The sequence below is a fragment of the Psammomys obesus genome, unplaced genomic scaffold (assembly GCF_907164565.1).
Source record: "Psammomys obesus unplaced genomic scaffold, mPsaObe1.curated_primary_1811, whole genome shotgun sequence".
Taxonomy (NCBI): domain Eukaryota; kingdom Metazoa; phylum Chordata; class Mammalia; order Rodentia; family Muridae; genus Psammomys; species Psammomys obesus.
This window is the reverse complement of record NW_026592890.1, coordinates 7,380,521-7,396,720: the sequence shown is the minus strand read 5'-3', so window position 1 is coordinate 7,396,720 and position 16,200 is coordinate 7,380,521. Positions and strand designations below refer to the sequence as shown.

At 46.9% G+C, this 16,200-nt stretch overlaps 1 protein-coding gene across 1 annotated transcript; it reads right to left on the bottom strand.

Annotated features, from left to right (window-relative positions):
• Window positions 1-9,856: 9,856 nt before the first annotated feature.
• Mas1 (MAS1 proto-oncogene, G protein-coupled receptor) lies at window positions 9,857-10,831 on the bottom strand. The gene has a single exon (XM_055616210.1). It carries the CDS (start codon window positions 10,829-10,831, stop codon window positions 9,857-9,859), a length of 975 nt encoding a protein of 324 aa, XP_055472185.1.
• Window positions 10,832-16,200: the final 5,369 nt, after the last annotated feature.

Below are 16,200 nucleotides of genomic sequence, written 5' to 3'. Positions count from 1 at the left end.
GCTCTGGGGCTGCCCTTCATGTTACCAGCCCCATCTGTCTCGTGTTTTCATTCTGTTCCCTCCATCTGGCCGGGTTTTGCTCCAGAACACTGATGTCATTTGCCTCGCTCAGGCCCCAGACCCTGGGATCTAGTTTTAGTAGGAGCTAGCTCTAGGCAGATATGGTCCACAAAGCACAAAGATATGGTTCACACACCTGCCCCTGCATCCAAGCCCCAGGGGTGTCTGCTGGTACCTGGCTCCTCAGAGGAGGAGAGCGTGACCTCCTTTTAGAACCTAAGAGCTTTAGAGTGGTCCCATTTCATCTCCTCCCCAAACATTAGCCATGAGACGCCGAACTGCGGCAGCTGGGCCGGAGGAGGAAGGCGGTGGGCCAGGAAAGGAGCCAGACGGAACATTAAGGTTTGAGTTTCTGCTCCCCGGTAGTTTTGTCTCTGGACAGTACTAAGCTTGCAGGAACAGCTTAGTGTTTCGCTAGCCCCCGGAATCATCTGTGTCACACATACTTTTTCTACCTTCCTGTTCAAGATAAACAATATGGAAATGAACCTAATATAACTGAGTCAGGCCATCACGGTTTGATGGTGGAATATTGCCTTGTGAACTGGGGATGAGAGCACACGCGTGTAAGGCTGTAAATATTAAGTGAGGTAAGCCCTGGAGAAGAGTGCCTGCGAACAGGAAATGGTTGTACTGCAGCCCCACCTCTTCCAAGGGGGTGTGTTCCAAGACTCCGGCAGACGCCCGAACACTCGGATATCCTGAATCCTGCAATGTGCAACCTACCCCCCACCAACCCCCAACCCCAACCCCACCTCCGTGTTGTCTGTCCTGCAGTCTCTTTGTTCTCTTGTGCTTTGAGGCCATTGTTTTGCAAAGTAAGAGCTACTTGGACACAGGCAGCTGAAACCTCAGCCGTCAGTCAGATAAATGGAGTGGCTAACTGATCACGGTCGGCAGCCTGTGTGGGGTAGATACACCGCACCGGGGACCAGGGACTGTCCCAAGTGAGACGGAGACGGACCGTGCCTGATATCATTGTGCCACTCAAAAGGGTGTACAATTTAAAACCTATGAGTCGTTTGCTTTCCAGATCGTCTTCAGACTGCAGCTGGCATCAGGTAACTAAAACTCGGGGAAACCAAAGCTCACTTCAGAGCAGACTACCACAGTCTCAGGGCTGGGGAACAGTTTCACGTGTACAATGCCTCCCCCAGAACCGGACAAACAAAACAGCAAACACGCAGTAGACAACTGTAGCCTCTACTTCTCACAAGGCAGTCAAATTTTATTTGCATGTTATTATTATTGTTATTTGGGGGTGTTTTTGAGACAGGGTTTCTCTGTGTAGCTTTGGCTGTTCTGGATTCACTTTGTAGACCAGCTGGCCCGGAACTCACAGAGTGCTGAGATTACAGGCATGCACCACCACGCCCAGCTGGGCATATTATTATTTATGCAAGCTAAACCTGAACCTAATGTAGCCCAGGCATGTAAACAGTAAGGAAACTTGCAAAAAAAAAAAAAAAAAAGGAAATTATAGATTTGTAAAACTACTGACAGCCTGTCATTATGTAACTTATTTTTATTCATTGACTTATTTGCATACAGATTATGCAAAAACTGTACATAGGATTCACCATACTTGATGTATAGATCTTGCCAACAGGATATGAAATGAATGAAAAAAAAATCTTAATTTTCCTTCAGTGGCCCATCCAGGATGATGAATATTTGTAATACTGGCCTTGAACTTGCTCTGTAGTCAAGTCAAGAATGACCTTGAGATCCTGATACTCCTGCCTCCACTGTTTATGTAGTGGTGGGAACTGAACCCTGGGCTTTTTGCATACTAGGCAATCCCTCCATCATCTGAGCTCTTTTTCAGTTTGCTGCTTCTCTTTAACCCTAGAGAAAGGGCTTCGGAGCAAGGAAAGGGCATGGAAAGGCACAGCACCTGATACCTGGTCTTGGATCTGTACATGACAGCTGAAAACAGTGAGCTGAGGAGGCAGGCAGTGAGAGGGGGAGGTTAACACAAGGCCTGAGAGGCACAGACAGAGCTGACCCTTGTCATCTGTGGAGGCCCAGCTCACACAGGGAGTGGAAGGGACAGATGCCCGCTCTTCCTGGTCCCCAGTAGCCAGGACAGGAGCATGGACGCTGGCACATCCAACTGCTTCCTTCCCAGCACTTTGGGAGGACAAATAAAGGACTAGAATGTCATCATAAAGGCATTTCGGGGCAGCAGTGGCAGTAGCCCCGTCTCCAAGGGTAGCGTGGCCAGTGCCAGAAATAGCAAGCTGGCGAAGCTATCTTGATCAGGTGACTTGGCCTCTCTAGCACGAATCCGAGAGTTTCCCTCTCTGGAGGTCATCTCTGACTGCTTCTGTTTGTACTTAGCCTTAAAATGTACACCAGCACACATGGTGCTTCACACAGAACACAGCAGCCACAACCCAACAAAACTGACACCAGGGCCCGGGCGTGGCAGCGCACAACTTTAATGCCAGCACTTAGGAAGCGGAGGCCAGCCTGGTCTACATACTGAGTTCCAGGCCAGCCAAGGGAACATAGTTGAGACCCTGTCTCAAAACCAACAAAAACCTCAATACAGCACAGTACAATATGACGTGAAGGCGCTGATTTATGTCAGAAATGTCCTCCAAAGACTGTATTTTGGACTTGAAGACTTTGTCCCCAGCAGTTGATTCTGGGGTGGGAAGGAATAGGAGTCCAAAACCAGCTTAGGAAGCAGCGTGGCCTTGGGTCCTAGTTAGGGTAATCATTGCTGTGGTGAAACACCAGTTACCAAAAGCAGCTTGATGGGGTTTATTTGGCTTACACTTGCACAGCAGTTCTTCGCAGAACGAAGTCAGGACAGGATCCACACAGGGCAGGAACCTGGAGGCAGGAGCTGATGCAGAGGCCATGGAGGGGTGCTGCTTGCTGTGAGGGGTGCACCTCACAGCCCGCTCAGCCTGCTTTCTTACAGAACCCAGGACCGCCAGCCCAGGTGGCACCGTCCACCGTGGGCTGGGCCCTCCCCCATCAATCACTGATTAAGAAAATACCCTCTAGGCTTGCCTACAGCCTGATCTTATAGAGGCGTTTTTCTCAGTTGAGGTTCCCGCCTCTCAAAAACTCTAGCTTGTGTCAAGTTGGCATAAAACTAGTTAGCACATGCTGCATCAAGAAATGAAGAGAGCCAGGCATGGTGACACAGGCCTGTAATCCCAGCACTCAGGGAGGCAGAGGCAGGTGGATCTCTGTGAGTTTGAGGCCCGCCTGGTCTACAATGCCAGTGCAGGACAACCAAGGCTACACAGAGAAAAAAAGAAAGGAAGGAAGGAAGGAAGAAAAGAAGGAGGAAGAGGTGGGCTCAGTTAGAGGAAGCTGAGTTGCACCTTTGAGTGGGATATTGGAATCTCAATCTCCCATCCCCCCTCTTCACATGCATCCACAGTTATGTACACATACACACACATACACAGACACTTTTTTTGAAGTAATAAAAATTTTAAAGGAAACGAAACTTACTTATCACAGAGAGACCAGAAGTCCAAGACCAAGCCTGCAGAAGAGTTAACTTTTGAGAACAATTTCCTGGTTCGAAGATGGAACCCTCTGGCTGTGCCCTGGCTTTCTTGGTCCTCTTTTATTTTTATTTTAGGCCCAGTAGCAATTTTATTAGAGAGAAAAACAGCAGGGTGTGCCCCTGGGACCTAATCTAGCCCCTCTCTCTCTCTCTCTCTCTCTCTCTCTCTCTCTCTCTCCTTGAAAAAGGAGACAAGAAGGGCTCCGTAGCATAAACACCGAAGGTCTTTGAAGCTTTAACTGTTAGTGGCTGTGAAGCCCAGGGAGATGGATGAGAGGAAGGGAGAAGTCTGTAAGGAGGAACTTGAGGTAAGGAGGGGGGATCTTCAGAGAAAGAGGTAAATGACCAGGATGTCAGGAGACTGATGGTTAGGATTTGGGCTGGTATCCCACACCCCAAAACAAACAAAGAAAAAAAAAAAAAGGAACAACCACACCTTTTAGAGTTAGAATCCAAGAGAACAGGCAGGTTTAGCAATGAAGGTCTATAAGCTACTGCCTAGACTCTCTTTTATAAGCATGCTCACCCTAGCCAGGCGTAGTGGCCCATGCTTCTAGTCCCAGCACTCCAGAGGCAGAGGCAGGCAGATCTCTGAGTTCAAAGCCAGCCTGGTCTGCAGAGTGAGTTCCAGGACATCCAGGGCTACAGAGAGAAACCTTGTCTCAAAATGAACAAACAAACAAACAAAAAATTAAAAAGAGTGATCATCCTATTCATGGCACCATTGAGCTCATGACCTAATCTCTTCTTAAAGGCCCCACCTCCAAAGACTATCACGGAAGCAGATAGGATTTTAAGGCGTTACTGTTGGAGGATACAAACATTCAGACCCTAGCAGCTGGGGTCAAGGCTGCTGTCCTAAGCAGCTTTAATTATCAACTAGACACAGCCTAGAATCATGTGGAAAACCTCTGTTGAAGAATTGCATACATCACTTTGGCCTGCGGGGGCATGTCTTGATTGTTAATTGATGCGGGAAGGCCCAGCCCACTGTGGGTGGCACCATCATCATCTAGGCAGGTTGGTCCAGGACTATATAAGAAAACCAGCTAATCATGAACCAGCAAGCTGCATTCCTTCATCATTCCTGATTCTTGTTCCTGCTGTGTTCTTGACCTGACTTCGCTCAGCGATGGACCATGACCTGGCAGTGTAAGCCAAATAAATGCTCTCTCCCCTGAGTTGCTTTGATCAGTGTTACTTTATTACAGCAACAGGAGGAAAGTAGAAAGACTCACTGAAGGAAAGTCAGCAAGCAGGGACTGTGTAAGGTGATGACATCACAGAGGAATGTGAAGACAGTGATCTCCACCTTCTTAGAGAATAGTCTCAGAACAAGCTGACATAGAGGACCACCTTAGCCTTTGACTCTTTTACATCTTGTGCCTGATAGAAGACCTTTCCCAGTTGAAATTCACCTGGGAATACCCTGTCCTTGGTCTGTGGAAATGTGGAAACCTCCAGAAATCCAGCACTCTTCTGCGCTGGCTAATGTAGTGAGTCCCCAAACCAGGGAAAGGAAAATTGCCTTGTGGTCTCTCAGGCCTCAGCTCTTTTAAAGGAGACTGGCCTGCTCAGTAGTTCAGTTTGATTTCTGTAAACAAACTGATGCACACACCAGCAGCATGAAGGGGCCTGGTGGGTTTTAATGGCATTTCACTGTGCCACTGCTTTGAAGTAAGTGCTTTGGGGAATGTTTTCATGTTCTCCATTTCCCTAACAGCAAATCAGTCTAAGAGTTGTGTTTTGATCAAAAGCACACACCAATAAGTCAATGTGGTAATGAATGACCTTTGTAACTCAACTCCTGAGGTGCTTATGCAGCTGCTAGAGACAGGCTTCTTCCATTCCTGCTTAGGGTGGGGAAGGAACAGAGTTTCCCAGTCCAAATAAGCCCCATTATTAGGACTGTTTGGGTTTTGGATTTGTTAGCAACTAAATTTGATTCACGCTGAACTCGGGATCCATATGTGAAATCTTTATGCTTCTAAACACCTACAAAAAAAATTCTTATGCACGATTATTCTGGCCCTTTTCTCTGGAAAAATCCCTTCATTCCTTCAGAATGCACAGAACATAGTTTGGTATGACTGAATAAAAATGACCCTATCGGATAAAATTGGAGTTGTAGGTACAATCACCTCACAACAGAAAATGTGTCCCTGTGGGCTGGAGAGATGGCTCAGCAATTAGAAGTGCTTGCTTTTCTTGCAGAAGACCTGGGTCATTTGTATCCATGTGGCATGGGTCAGGTTCCAGGAGACAGTTTTCAGAGAAGGGCATGGAGGATGGAAACCCCTCTTTCATCAAGAATAGGGCAGCTCTTGGTATTTGGCTTTTAAAAGACAGGGTCTCAGGCAGCCCAGGCTGACTACAAACTCACTATGTAGCCAAGGCTGGCTTTGAACTCATGATCTTCCTGCCTCGATCTGTGAAGTGCTGGTGTTACCGGTGGTTGGAGTGTTAAATATCACCCTTGTCACCCAACTAACTGTTGGGTCCTCAGTTAGTGGCTGTTTGGGGAGGCTTAGGAGGTTTAGCCTTGCTGGAGGGAAGTCTGTCCCTGCGGGCAGGCCTTGAGAGTTTAAAGAGTCCTGCCATTTCCAGTGTGTTCTCTCCGCTTCCTGTTTGTAATTCAAGATGTCAGCCCTCAGTTCTTCAGCTTCTAGCTTCAGTCACCATGCCCGCCTGTTTGCCCTTTTTCCCTGCCATGATGATGATAGACTTTTATTCCTTTGGATAAACCCGAATGAACTGTTCCTTCTATACATTGCCTTAGTCGTGGTGTCTTATCATAATAGAAAAGTAACTAACACAAGGAATATGCCACATGCCTGGCTAAACAGGCATTATATCTGTATGTTCTCCTTCTCATCTCCAGAGTCTATTAGAAATGGCTCCTAGTGATTTGGGCAAATTGCCTAAAAGGTAAAAATTACCTTTCTTCTCTTTATACTTACAAATTTATTTATCATTTCAGGGTTTGTTTGGTTTATTTATTTATTTGTTGCTGTTGTTTTGTTGTTTTCAAGCTGGCCACTAATGCATGGTGCTCCTCCAAGTCCCAGACCACCTTTAGCCCCTTGGTGCTCCTCCAAGTCCAGACTGCCTTTACCACATGGTGCTCCTCCAGCTCCATCCTCTTCAGTGCCGGGATTACGAACCTCACCATGACATTTCACGCTTTTGTCGTGTTGTTGAGACAGTGTCAGATGTAGCTCGGGCTCCCCTAAAATTTCCTGTTTAGCTAAGGATAGACCTTTCCCACCCACTTTGGCCTTTTTTGAAACAGGATCTTATACTATAATTACCATAGCCCAGGCATGGGCATGAGCTACCTCCCCTGGTTTATTACATTTATTTATATCATGTGTATGTGTATACACACAATCACTTGGAGGTATATATGTGGTGGGGACACGCACACCACAGCTTTCAGGAACCTATTTTCTCTTCTACCACATGGGTCCTGGGACTCAGGTCATCAGGTTCCATAGCAACCACTTCCAACTGCTGATCTGTGTTTCTGGCCCTAGTTTTAATCTATTGTTCACTTTGAGAATGGACGTAAGAGAAGAGGGAGAAATGTATCACTAAAAATATAAAATTCCGCCAGGCAGTGATGGTGTACACCTCTAATCCCAGCACTTGGGAGGCAGGCAGATCTCTGAGTTCAAGGCCAGCCTGATCTACAGAATGAGTTTTAGAATAACAAAAAAGAAAAACAAAACAAAACAAAAAAAAAAACCTCCAAATCCCACTTCTTTACAAGGCATTGCTCGTTGGGAAACTGGGGAATGTTCAAATGGTTAGTTCACTCAGTCTCCTCACCTCATCTGCAGAAGGGCAGTTCACAGTGCTTTCCTTGAGGTCTGTGAGGTTTGACAGTTTCCACAAGGCCCTGTGTATAAAGGCTTGGCCATGAGTGTGTGACTCCATTGGGAGATGCTGGGACTCTTGGTCCTCGCCTTTAGTGGGTGGCTCTTAGAGGAAGGAAGTTAGGGCATTGAAGGCATGGCCTGGAAGGGGATGTTGGGACGGTGGTAAATAGCCCTTCTCTGCATGTATGCTTCTGCCATGATGCCTTCTGCCACTGCAGACTCAAGGGAAAAGGGCCAGGTGCCTGTGGACTGAAATTCTGAAGTGATGAGCCAACATAAACCCACCTCATAAATTGCCTTATCTCAGGTGTTTGTCCTAGGGACAGAAACCTGAGCAACAGAATCCGTTTGGGGATGTGATGAGACCGACCCCCTGCCCCCGGAACCCCACCCCCCACCCCACCCTACCCCCGTACCCAGCATCTGGGAGATGGCGGAGTCAGAGGGGAGCTTTCCACTCTTCAGGACAGAAGCCCCGCTCCCCGCTGAAAACAAGATCACTCTAAATGTCGCCGCCCCGCACCCATCTGGACTCCCGAACACAAGCCCCCTCACTTCTGAATCAGATGTCACCACGCTCTGAGAAGTCTCCTGCCTCCTTCGACTAGCAGCAGGGCCTCCTCTCGATGGGAGAGATGCACAGCCCTCCCCCTCCCCCAGCAAAGCAGCCCCACATGACTGGCATTAGCGCTTCCGAGAAAGAAACAAGGTGGAGAGGGCAGCGTGGGAGAGTCCTCCGTCCGGAGGTCACCGGCCCTGCGGCGTACCCACAGTGGAGACAAACACTAACGGCTCGTTGGCGGATTTGAACATTTGCCTGAGTGAAGAACCGCAGCGAGAGCCGCCATCTCGGTTGCACTCCCGGAAGTAAGGTCGGGAGTGGCTCCCGGCGTGTTAGTCTAGAGTCAAAATCCAACATGTCACATCTGGGGGTAGCAGCTTAGAGCAGGCAGGAAAGAGTTTGCCTGAGCCAGTACTTGAATGGAGAGGCCCAGGAGGTCCCGCAGAGGTCAGTCTTGGGGGAGGGCATCCAGATCCCTTCAAGATGTGCTGGCATCCTTGTGAGCTCCCTCCAGCAGCCTCCTTCTCAGAATGATGAAGCCTGGAGGCTGGGGTGAAACACTCGCCATGCAAGAGTGAGGACCAGAGTTCCCCATGCCGAGTGGGCATGGGAGCCTGTCTGTAGGCCCCGTGTTTGGGAGGTGGAAACAAGGATCCTTGGGGCAAGCTAGCATGCTAGACTACCAGTTGGTGACCCTAGATTTGACTGAGAGCCTGCCTCAGTGAGTAAGGGGGAAGGCAACGGAAGAAGACTTCCTGTAGCCTCGGGCATCCGTGTGCACTCACACACACACGCCCCCACCAAACATGCAGCCACACACATTCACATGTATGTGAGCTGCATGTGTGTGAATTGTATGCACGCACACCCGCCCACACAGAACCTCAGGAAAAAGAGGCTTCGGGTGCAGAGATGTTTATGAGGCTGACGGCAAGAACTTCATAGCTATAAATAACCCATCACTGTCTGGGAACAGGTCTTCAAGAGCACAACAGTCCTCAGGGTCTCCTGAATTAAGTTGCATTTGTGAAATTGTATATGCTAAAAAAAAAAAAAAATCAAAACATAAGCTTTCATTTCATGTATTATTCCCCAAGGCAAGGAAAGCCATGGGAAACTCTTCCAGGAGGAGACAAATGTTTGTTTGTTTTTTCCCAGAACTGAAATGATGTCCCAATACGTGGCTGCCTAGACCGTAACAATTGTTGATGTTTCAGCAGAGGTGTTATACCATGAAAAGCTTGCATGCTACGAGGAAAAGAAAAAACAAAACTTTGGAACTCTACATTCAGTGTTTAAAAACACAAGGCAATATTTGTATAAGCACTTTGTGCTTTAGAGAAAGGATAAGGGGAGACAGACATTTGTTGAATTTTGACAATGAGCCAGGTGCTTTGCCTACCTCATCATACTGGACAGGATGGACGGTCACTGTCCCCACTGAGGGAGGAAATAAGGCTGCCCAAAGCCACTTGCCTGAGGTCACATAGGGGCGAACAGCAGTCATTACGCGGCTTCCCCAGATGCTCCAGGTCACCTTTGGGATACTTCCTGCTAGAGCATAGTTAATTGTTGATCACTACCAGACAGCTAAGAGAAGAATGAATCTTTGATAAGAATGGAAACAACAGAGCGCCATCGTGTATGGAGGCATTCCAGAGATAGAAGCTCACCATCAATTAAACCCCCATGTATGTGGGAAGCTTCCCTTCTCTGTCATATTTAGGAGATTTAAATGGACTTAAATTGCATTCCAAGCACAAATGGAAAGCCACTCGCAGTCCACTGTTTCTGCTCACAATCCCGTCTAGGTCCTCAGACCACGGTCTCGATGGAGACGGCGTTGCCATTGCCCTCCTGGCGTCTGGGCTGCGTTTCGTCTTTGAAAGCCCGTGTCAGAACCACCTTTAAGGACTCTCTGAAGCGCTTCTTCTTGCTGCTGCCTACAAAAAAGTAGATGAAAGGGTTGGCGCTGCTATTGACAGTGGAGAAAAGCAGGGAGATGTTATGCAGGTTCCCAAAGGCCGACCAGTACTCATAGTACACCAGGTAGAGAACCCGCATGGGCATGGCGAAGATGAGGAAGATGATGATGGTGACCATGATAACGATGTACAGCTTCGAAGAATGGGAGGCCGTGGCGTTCCTCCGTATCTTCACCACCAAGAGGGTGCTGGACACTAACATGAGCGGCGTGAACACCAGGAAGCTGAGGAGGGCTATAAAGATGATGACGGCCCGGCAGTCACTGTGGGAGTGGCTCTCTTCCCCACTGTCGATGCACATGGCATACTCCATGGTGGTCACCAAGCACGAAAGTGCCCACAGGAGGGCACAGACGAATGCCGACTGGTGCTTCGGGCGGTGGCATCTGTACCAGATGGGGTAGAGGACCGACAGGCACCTCTCCACACTGATGGCTGTCAGCAGATAGAGGCCCGTGTTGTAGCCAAATAGAAAAGTCACGGACAACGTGACGATTGTGTAGTAATGGCCAGAAGAGAGTTCATAGTCCAAAGCATAGTCGATGGACAGAATGAAAATACAGAACAGGAGCGAGATGTCAGCAATGGACAAGTGGGTGATGTACACAGTGAAGGGGTTTCTCCTCATCCGGAAGCAGAGGAACCAGAGGAGGATCCCGTTCTCCACAAAGCCCAGAGGGGAAATGCTCATAATGACCCAGTGCACTATGGGAATGGGTGGGGGTGAGCTCCGCAGGGAGGCATTCCTGCTGGAGGTGTTCACGGCTTGCTCCTCAGCAAAGGATGTCATATTTGACTGGTCCATGAGGAGGCCTTGGGCTGGGCTGCTTCAGGTAATTTTCTGTAAATAAGCCAAGCAAACAAAACCGATAAAAACTGGAGAATGAAATAAAGGAGATAGCTTGGAGGCATGGCTCAGTTAGGAAAGTGTTTGCTTTGCAAGAACTAGGAACTGAGTTGGATCCCCTAAACCAACATTTAAAAAGCAAACAACTAACAAAGAACCTAAGTGTGGGGCCTGGAGACATGGTTCAGGGGTTCAGAGTACTTGCTTCTCTTGCAGAGAACCTGGGTTTCAGTTCCCAGCACCCACATAGAGGCTTACAATCTATACTTCCAGTGGATCTAACGACCTCTTCTGGCTCCTGTGGGCAGTGCATGCAGATAAAACACATCTATTTTAAAAGCTAGATGTGGTGACACACATCTCAGCCCTGGGGAGACAGTTAGGGGAATCCATACGCCTTGCTGGCTAGCCAGCCTAGCCTAAATGGCCAGTCTCAGGCCAGTAAATAATCCTATTTGGGCTGGAGAGATGGCTCAGAGGTTAAGAGCACTGGCCGCCCTTCCAAAGGTCCTCAGTTCAATTCCCAGCAACCACGTGGTGACTCACAGCCATTTATAATGAGATCTGGTGCCCTTTCCTGGCATGCAGGTGTACATGCAGACAGAACACTGTATACATAATAAATAAATAAATCTTTTTTTTAAATCCTATTTTTAAAAAAAAATGCAAGTCACCCGAGGAACAACACTCAAAACTGACTTCTGGCTCCCACACATGTACCCACCCACATGTGTACCTGCACACCTATGAACACACAGAGAGAAATAAAGTAAAATAATAAAATAAAATAGAAGAGAGATATTCAGCTATGAGTCATAACCCTGACATTGTGGATAGAAAGTTGAGAGGTTGGAGAGATTGCTCAGTGTCTAAGAGCACATGCTGCTCTTGCAGAAGACCCAGATTCAAGTCCAAGCACCCACACTGGGGGCTTCTAAATAACCTGTAACTCCAGTTTCAGGATATGCAGCATCCTATTCTGACCTCCCAGGACACCTAGCATATGGCACTCAAACATACATGCAGACAGAAAAGTAAGTAAACCACTCACACATACTAAACATAAATAAATAGGGGCTAGAGAGAGGGCTCGATGGTTAAGCACTTGCTGCTCTTACAAAGAACCTGGGTTCAATTCCCAGCACTGCATGGTGGTTTACAAGCATCCAAATGGGGGATCTGATGCCCTCTTCTGACCTCTACAGATACCAAGCATGCAAGTAGTACATAGACATACATACATACGTGCAGGCAAAACACTTATCCAAATAAAGTTAGATAAAATAAATATTTGTAAAAGAAATAAAAATAAGACAGTGGAATTTATTCTGGTGGTCTATTTTACTTAATACAATGAGTTCATAATAGCATTTCATCAAATAACCGATATGAAAATTAAAATGCAAATAAATAAATAAATAAATGGAAGTGTCTCCCACATGCAGTGTGTACCTTAGCTGATGAGCCACATTTCCCGTGCTCGATAGGGGCAGGTGACCGGAGTCCACCCTGTAGAATATGACACATCCTTAGCTTCTTGTGCTGATAGGAGCAGGTGGCCACTGGCCAACCTGTGGGAGAGCTCGGGCTTCGAACTGTCACAAAATGAAATTTCTCATTCAAAGACGGGTACTCGAAGTCCTTAGGAGCAAACCCAAACCAAATACTGGAATGTGTGAAACCAGAGCTAGGCTGGTTCTTAGGGAAGGCGGCAGGGCTATCCTGCTTCTCAGGCAAGGCTCACACACCTGGGTCCTTCTAGACCTTGAAGGCAATCAGCTCCTGGCTTCTCTCCTGAGAAAGAGGGCTCTCCCATGTGATCATAATCATGGGGTGAGATGGATCCCCACCACTGTGCCTGTCTCCCTTCCCATCTCCTCACTTCTGAGCTCAAAATTCACAGCCTGCTCCTCCATACTCTGAAAAGACAGGTCCCACACTCTGCTTTTATGATCCAGTTTTTATTTCCATTCAACTTTTTCTCCCTTTCCGCAAAAGCTTCTAACTAAATTCACTAAAATAGTTGAAAAAGCTGTTTGAACACTTTAAGCCCAGCTGTATCTGAAAATCAAACCGACCTTAATCAATTCTAAAGTTAGAGATTTATCTTTGTGATGGTGGAACAGGCTTTCTCCATTCTTTCAAGATTTAATTGTAAGTCATTGCAGAGTGTTAAAAATAAGAGCCTCTGCGTAGTTTTGCTGGGGAGAAAGAACTAAATCTAATTCAATTTGGTGAGTGGAATGAAGGAGAGCTTGCCAAGACCAGGCAAGCACACAGCAAGGCAGCTTTATACGGTTTTAAGGGGGAGCCTTACATCACCGGGTCTTGAAGGGTCAGTAGGAGTTTGTTTGCTGAATGGGGGGAAGACATTTTAAGAAAAAAGAGCACTACAGACACGGCAGGAGGTACAGAATGTCCCTGCTAACTTGACATGATAGCTTATGTCTGTAATCCTAACAGTCAAGAAGCTGAAACAGGAAGATCATTACAAATTCGAGGCCAGCCTGACCTACACAGTGAGTTCCAGGCTAGCCAGGGCTATGTAGCAAGACCCTGTGTTGACCCCAGCACCACAAAAAGAATGGTTTTAGCCAGCTGGGCATAGTGGTGCCAACACTTTGGGAGGCCGAGGCAGCAGCAGAGACAGATGGATCTCTGTGATTTCCCCAGGAAAATGGCACTCCCTTCTGCCTAGGACATCCCAGGGAGTAAACAGGTTTTCTCATGAATTACATAGTCAGGCTAATTTTTATCATGGAGTTGGAATGTAAATAGTTAAATTATAAAAACTAATTCTCATTAAAAACAATAACAATTATAATCCTTCCATTATTTAGTTATAGTGAGAGTTTACTTCAATGAACATATTGCTAAAAAAAAAAAAAAAAAAAAAAAACCACATCCCAAATGTTACTGAATCAACAGGAATTTCTAACTGTCCAGTAGCAGTTTGGGAGGCCTGGGAGCCAGCTGGCCCTGTGTGCCGGCCACTGCAATCCCCATCCTCTTCAAGGCTCCTGGTGTCTTGTCTGTTACATGTCTGCTGTGGCTAGCCGGGATATTTGAGGCTGCGGTGGGCGAGGTAAGTGGAGCCATAGTTGCTGCTCACTGGCAAAGGACTCTAGCTTGGAATTTACTCTAGCCACAATGAGGCTTTCCCAACAGCCCATAGACACCCCATGACTGAGCTCCCTGATGAGGGGCCACACCTGCCTGGCAGGATGATCAGTCTGGGGCCACTTCCTGTCCCCAGGTAGACCCAGTTCTAGGACTGCAGGCTCTTTGTCCAGACATGCGAGTCATCTTGTGATAGAGCGTCTGTAGTTACGGGCTGTGTGTTTACCTGGCTGGCAGTGACCGTCCGAGGAGAAGGACAGCTCATCCTATCAGGTCTTGGTATAGAACACAGTGGTGGGAGCCTCAGTTGGGGACAGAGCGCTAGAGGACTGGAACAGGTGGTGGCATCGTTAGTCAGTTGCATGGGCAGCATCCCAGACTCTTGTTCCCTCCTCCCTGCTCCTCATGGACGCGCCTCCTAGGGAGAATGAAATTTACTGGAGCATAAGAGAGCAGACATAAAGGCTTTAATATCCAAAGAATCCTTCCTTGCTGCCTAACTATGGACGTTTATCACCAGTGTGGGAGGGCTGGGAAGAAAGCCAGTGTCACCCTCATTTAACAAGGAAGAAAATTAAGGATTGATGCCAAGCTTGGATCCTCTGCAAGACACAACCCCACAGGGGCTCCACCAACCACCATTGCTTCATGGCGGCTGGCATTCCCCGGGCAATGCTCACAGATCCTAATCAGAGAGCTGGCCAGGTCTCCTGTTTCCACTCAAGCCTGTTTCCCACTCAGCAGAGAAGAAAGCATCAGTTTAGCCAAGCCTCTCACTTCACAGGCAAATGGAAGCTGGAGAGATCGGGAGATGGACAAACAGCAAATAGTGCAGAATCCAGCAAGCTGGGAGCCCTGACCCAGCCCTAGCTCCCTCACCCTGCTGCAGGCCTTCCTGTGCTTATGTTTTGCATTCCACTTTAGCCCAACACTAGCCTCCTATCTGAGGACTTAAGGCACCTTGTTCCATCATGGAGGGGACTCTTTTCCCTAAGTTGGATTTTAAATTATGATCTCATCTGTAGTGGGACCAGGATTCCTGTACCTTCTTCATACTGAAAGTCTATTGTGATGTTCATGTTTGTAATCACAGAGGCAGGAGGATTACTACAAGTTGGAGGCCAGCCTGGTTTACAGTTCCAGGAAAGTCATCAAGAAGCAGAATGGCCGTTGGGGACAGATCAAACCACTCCTACCTACAGAAAACCACACCCCCCCCAAAAAAAAAGCCATCCTAATGGGCTGTTCTGTAAGCCACTTAGCTATGATACAAAATGGGGGGATTTTGATTTATATTACCTTCTATTTCAATTATGTTTATGAAAATATAAAACAATATGTTCTCACTGGAGAATATTTGGAAATTTCACATGCAAGACAAGCACTCAGACTTAACCTTATTTAACATTTGTAATAGTCCCTGTCTTTTTTTTTTTTTTCAATGTCTCAAACACTTTAAAAAAAAAATTGGGATCGATCTAAGTTAAGGATTAGTAGCATACATTTTCTCACTTGATTTATATTTCCTCCTATCAGGGTAGTCCCTAAAATGTATTTACTTTCAACTAATCCTCTAGCCTGAACATACCAATTGCTTCTGATTTTTCATAATCACTTAAAAAATATATACTCATCTTTATAATCATAGACATGCACTTACAATGATATTTATAAAATGTGTGTGCATACACACAAACATGTACATCTTTACCGACATCTCCCAAGCTCACTGAAGAATTGGTTATCACCACGTTTATGACTTCCTTCCATGACAGTGAGGTGCCTACTTCCTGTCTTTGATATTCTGTATCCCCCACTGACTGTTTCTTTTTCTAAAAGACAGATACCTCTACACAAATTGTCTGAGATCTTTGGGTTTTGTTTGTTTCTTAAAATTCTATTTTTCCGACCCCTACAACTAAGACTCAGAAACATCAAAGACAAGTGAACAGAAAGATTGTAAGAGCCAGAGGACTGGGCTGTCTTCATCAAAATAGTGGCTTCTATATATACCATGGAAGCTCAAAAGTATAGCTGCCTAAACAAGGTCTGAAAAAATGACAGCACCAGTTAACATGCCGACATAGAGGGGGGAATATTGCAAGACCTTACCCCCATGAAAAGCTACAGATTCTCTCTCCTCCTCTCTCTCCCCTCCCGTGTGTGTGTGTGTGTGTGTGTGTGTGTGTGTGTGTGTGTGTGTGTGT

Bases quoted from the DNA above. Each gene is read 5' to 3' on its own strand.
- Mas1 (XM_055616210.1), bottom strand. From the start codon at position 10,831: ATGGACCAGTCAAATATGACATCCTTTGCTGAGGAGCAAGCCGTGAAC.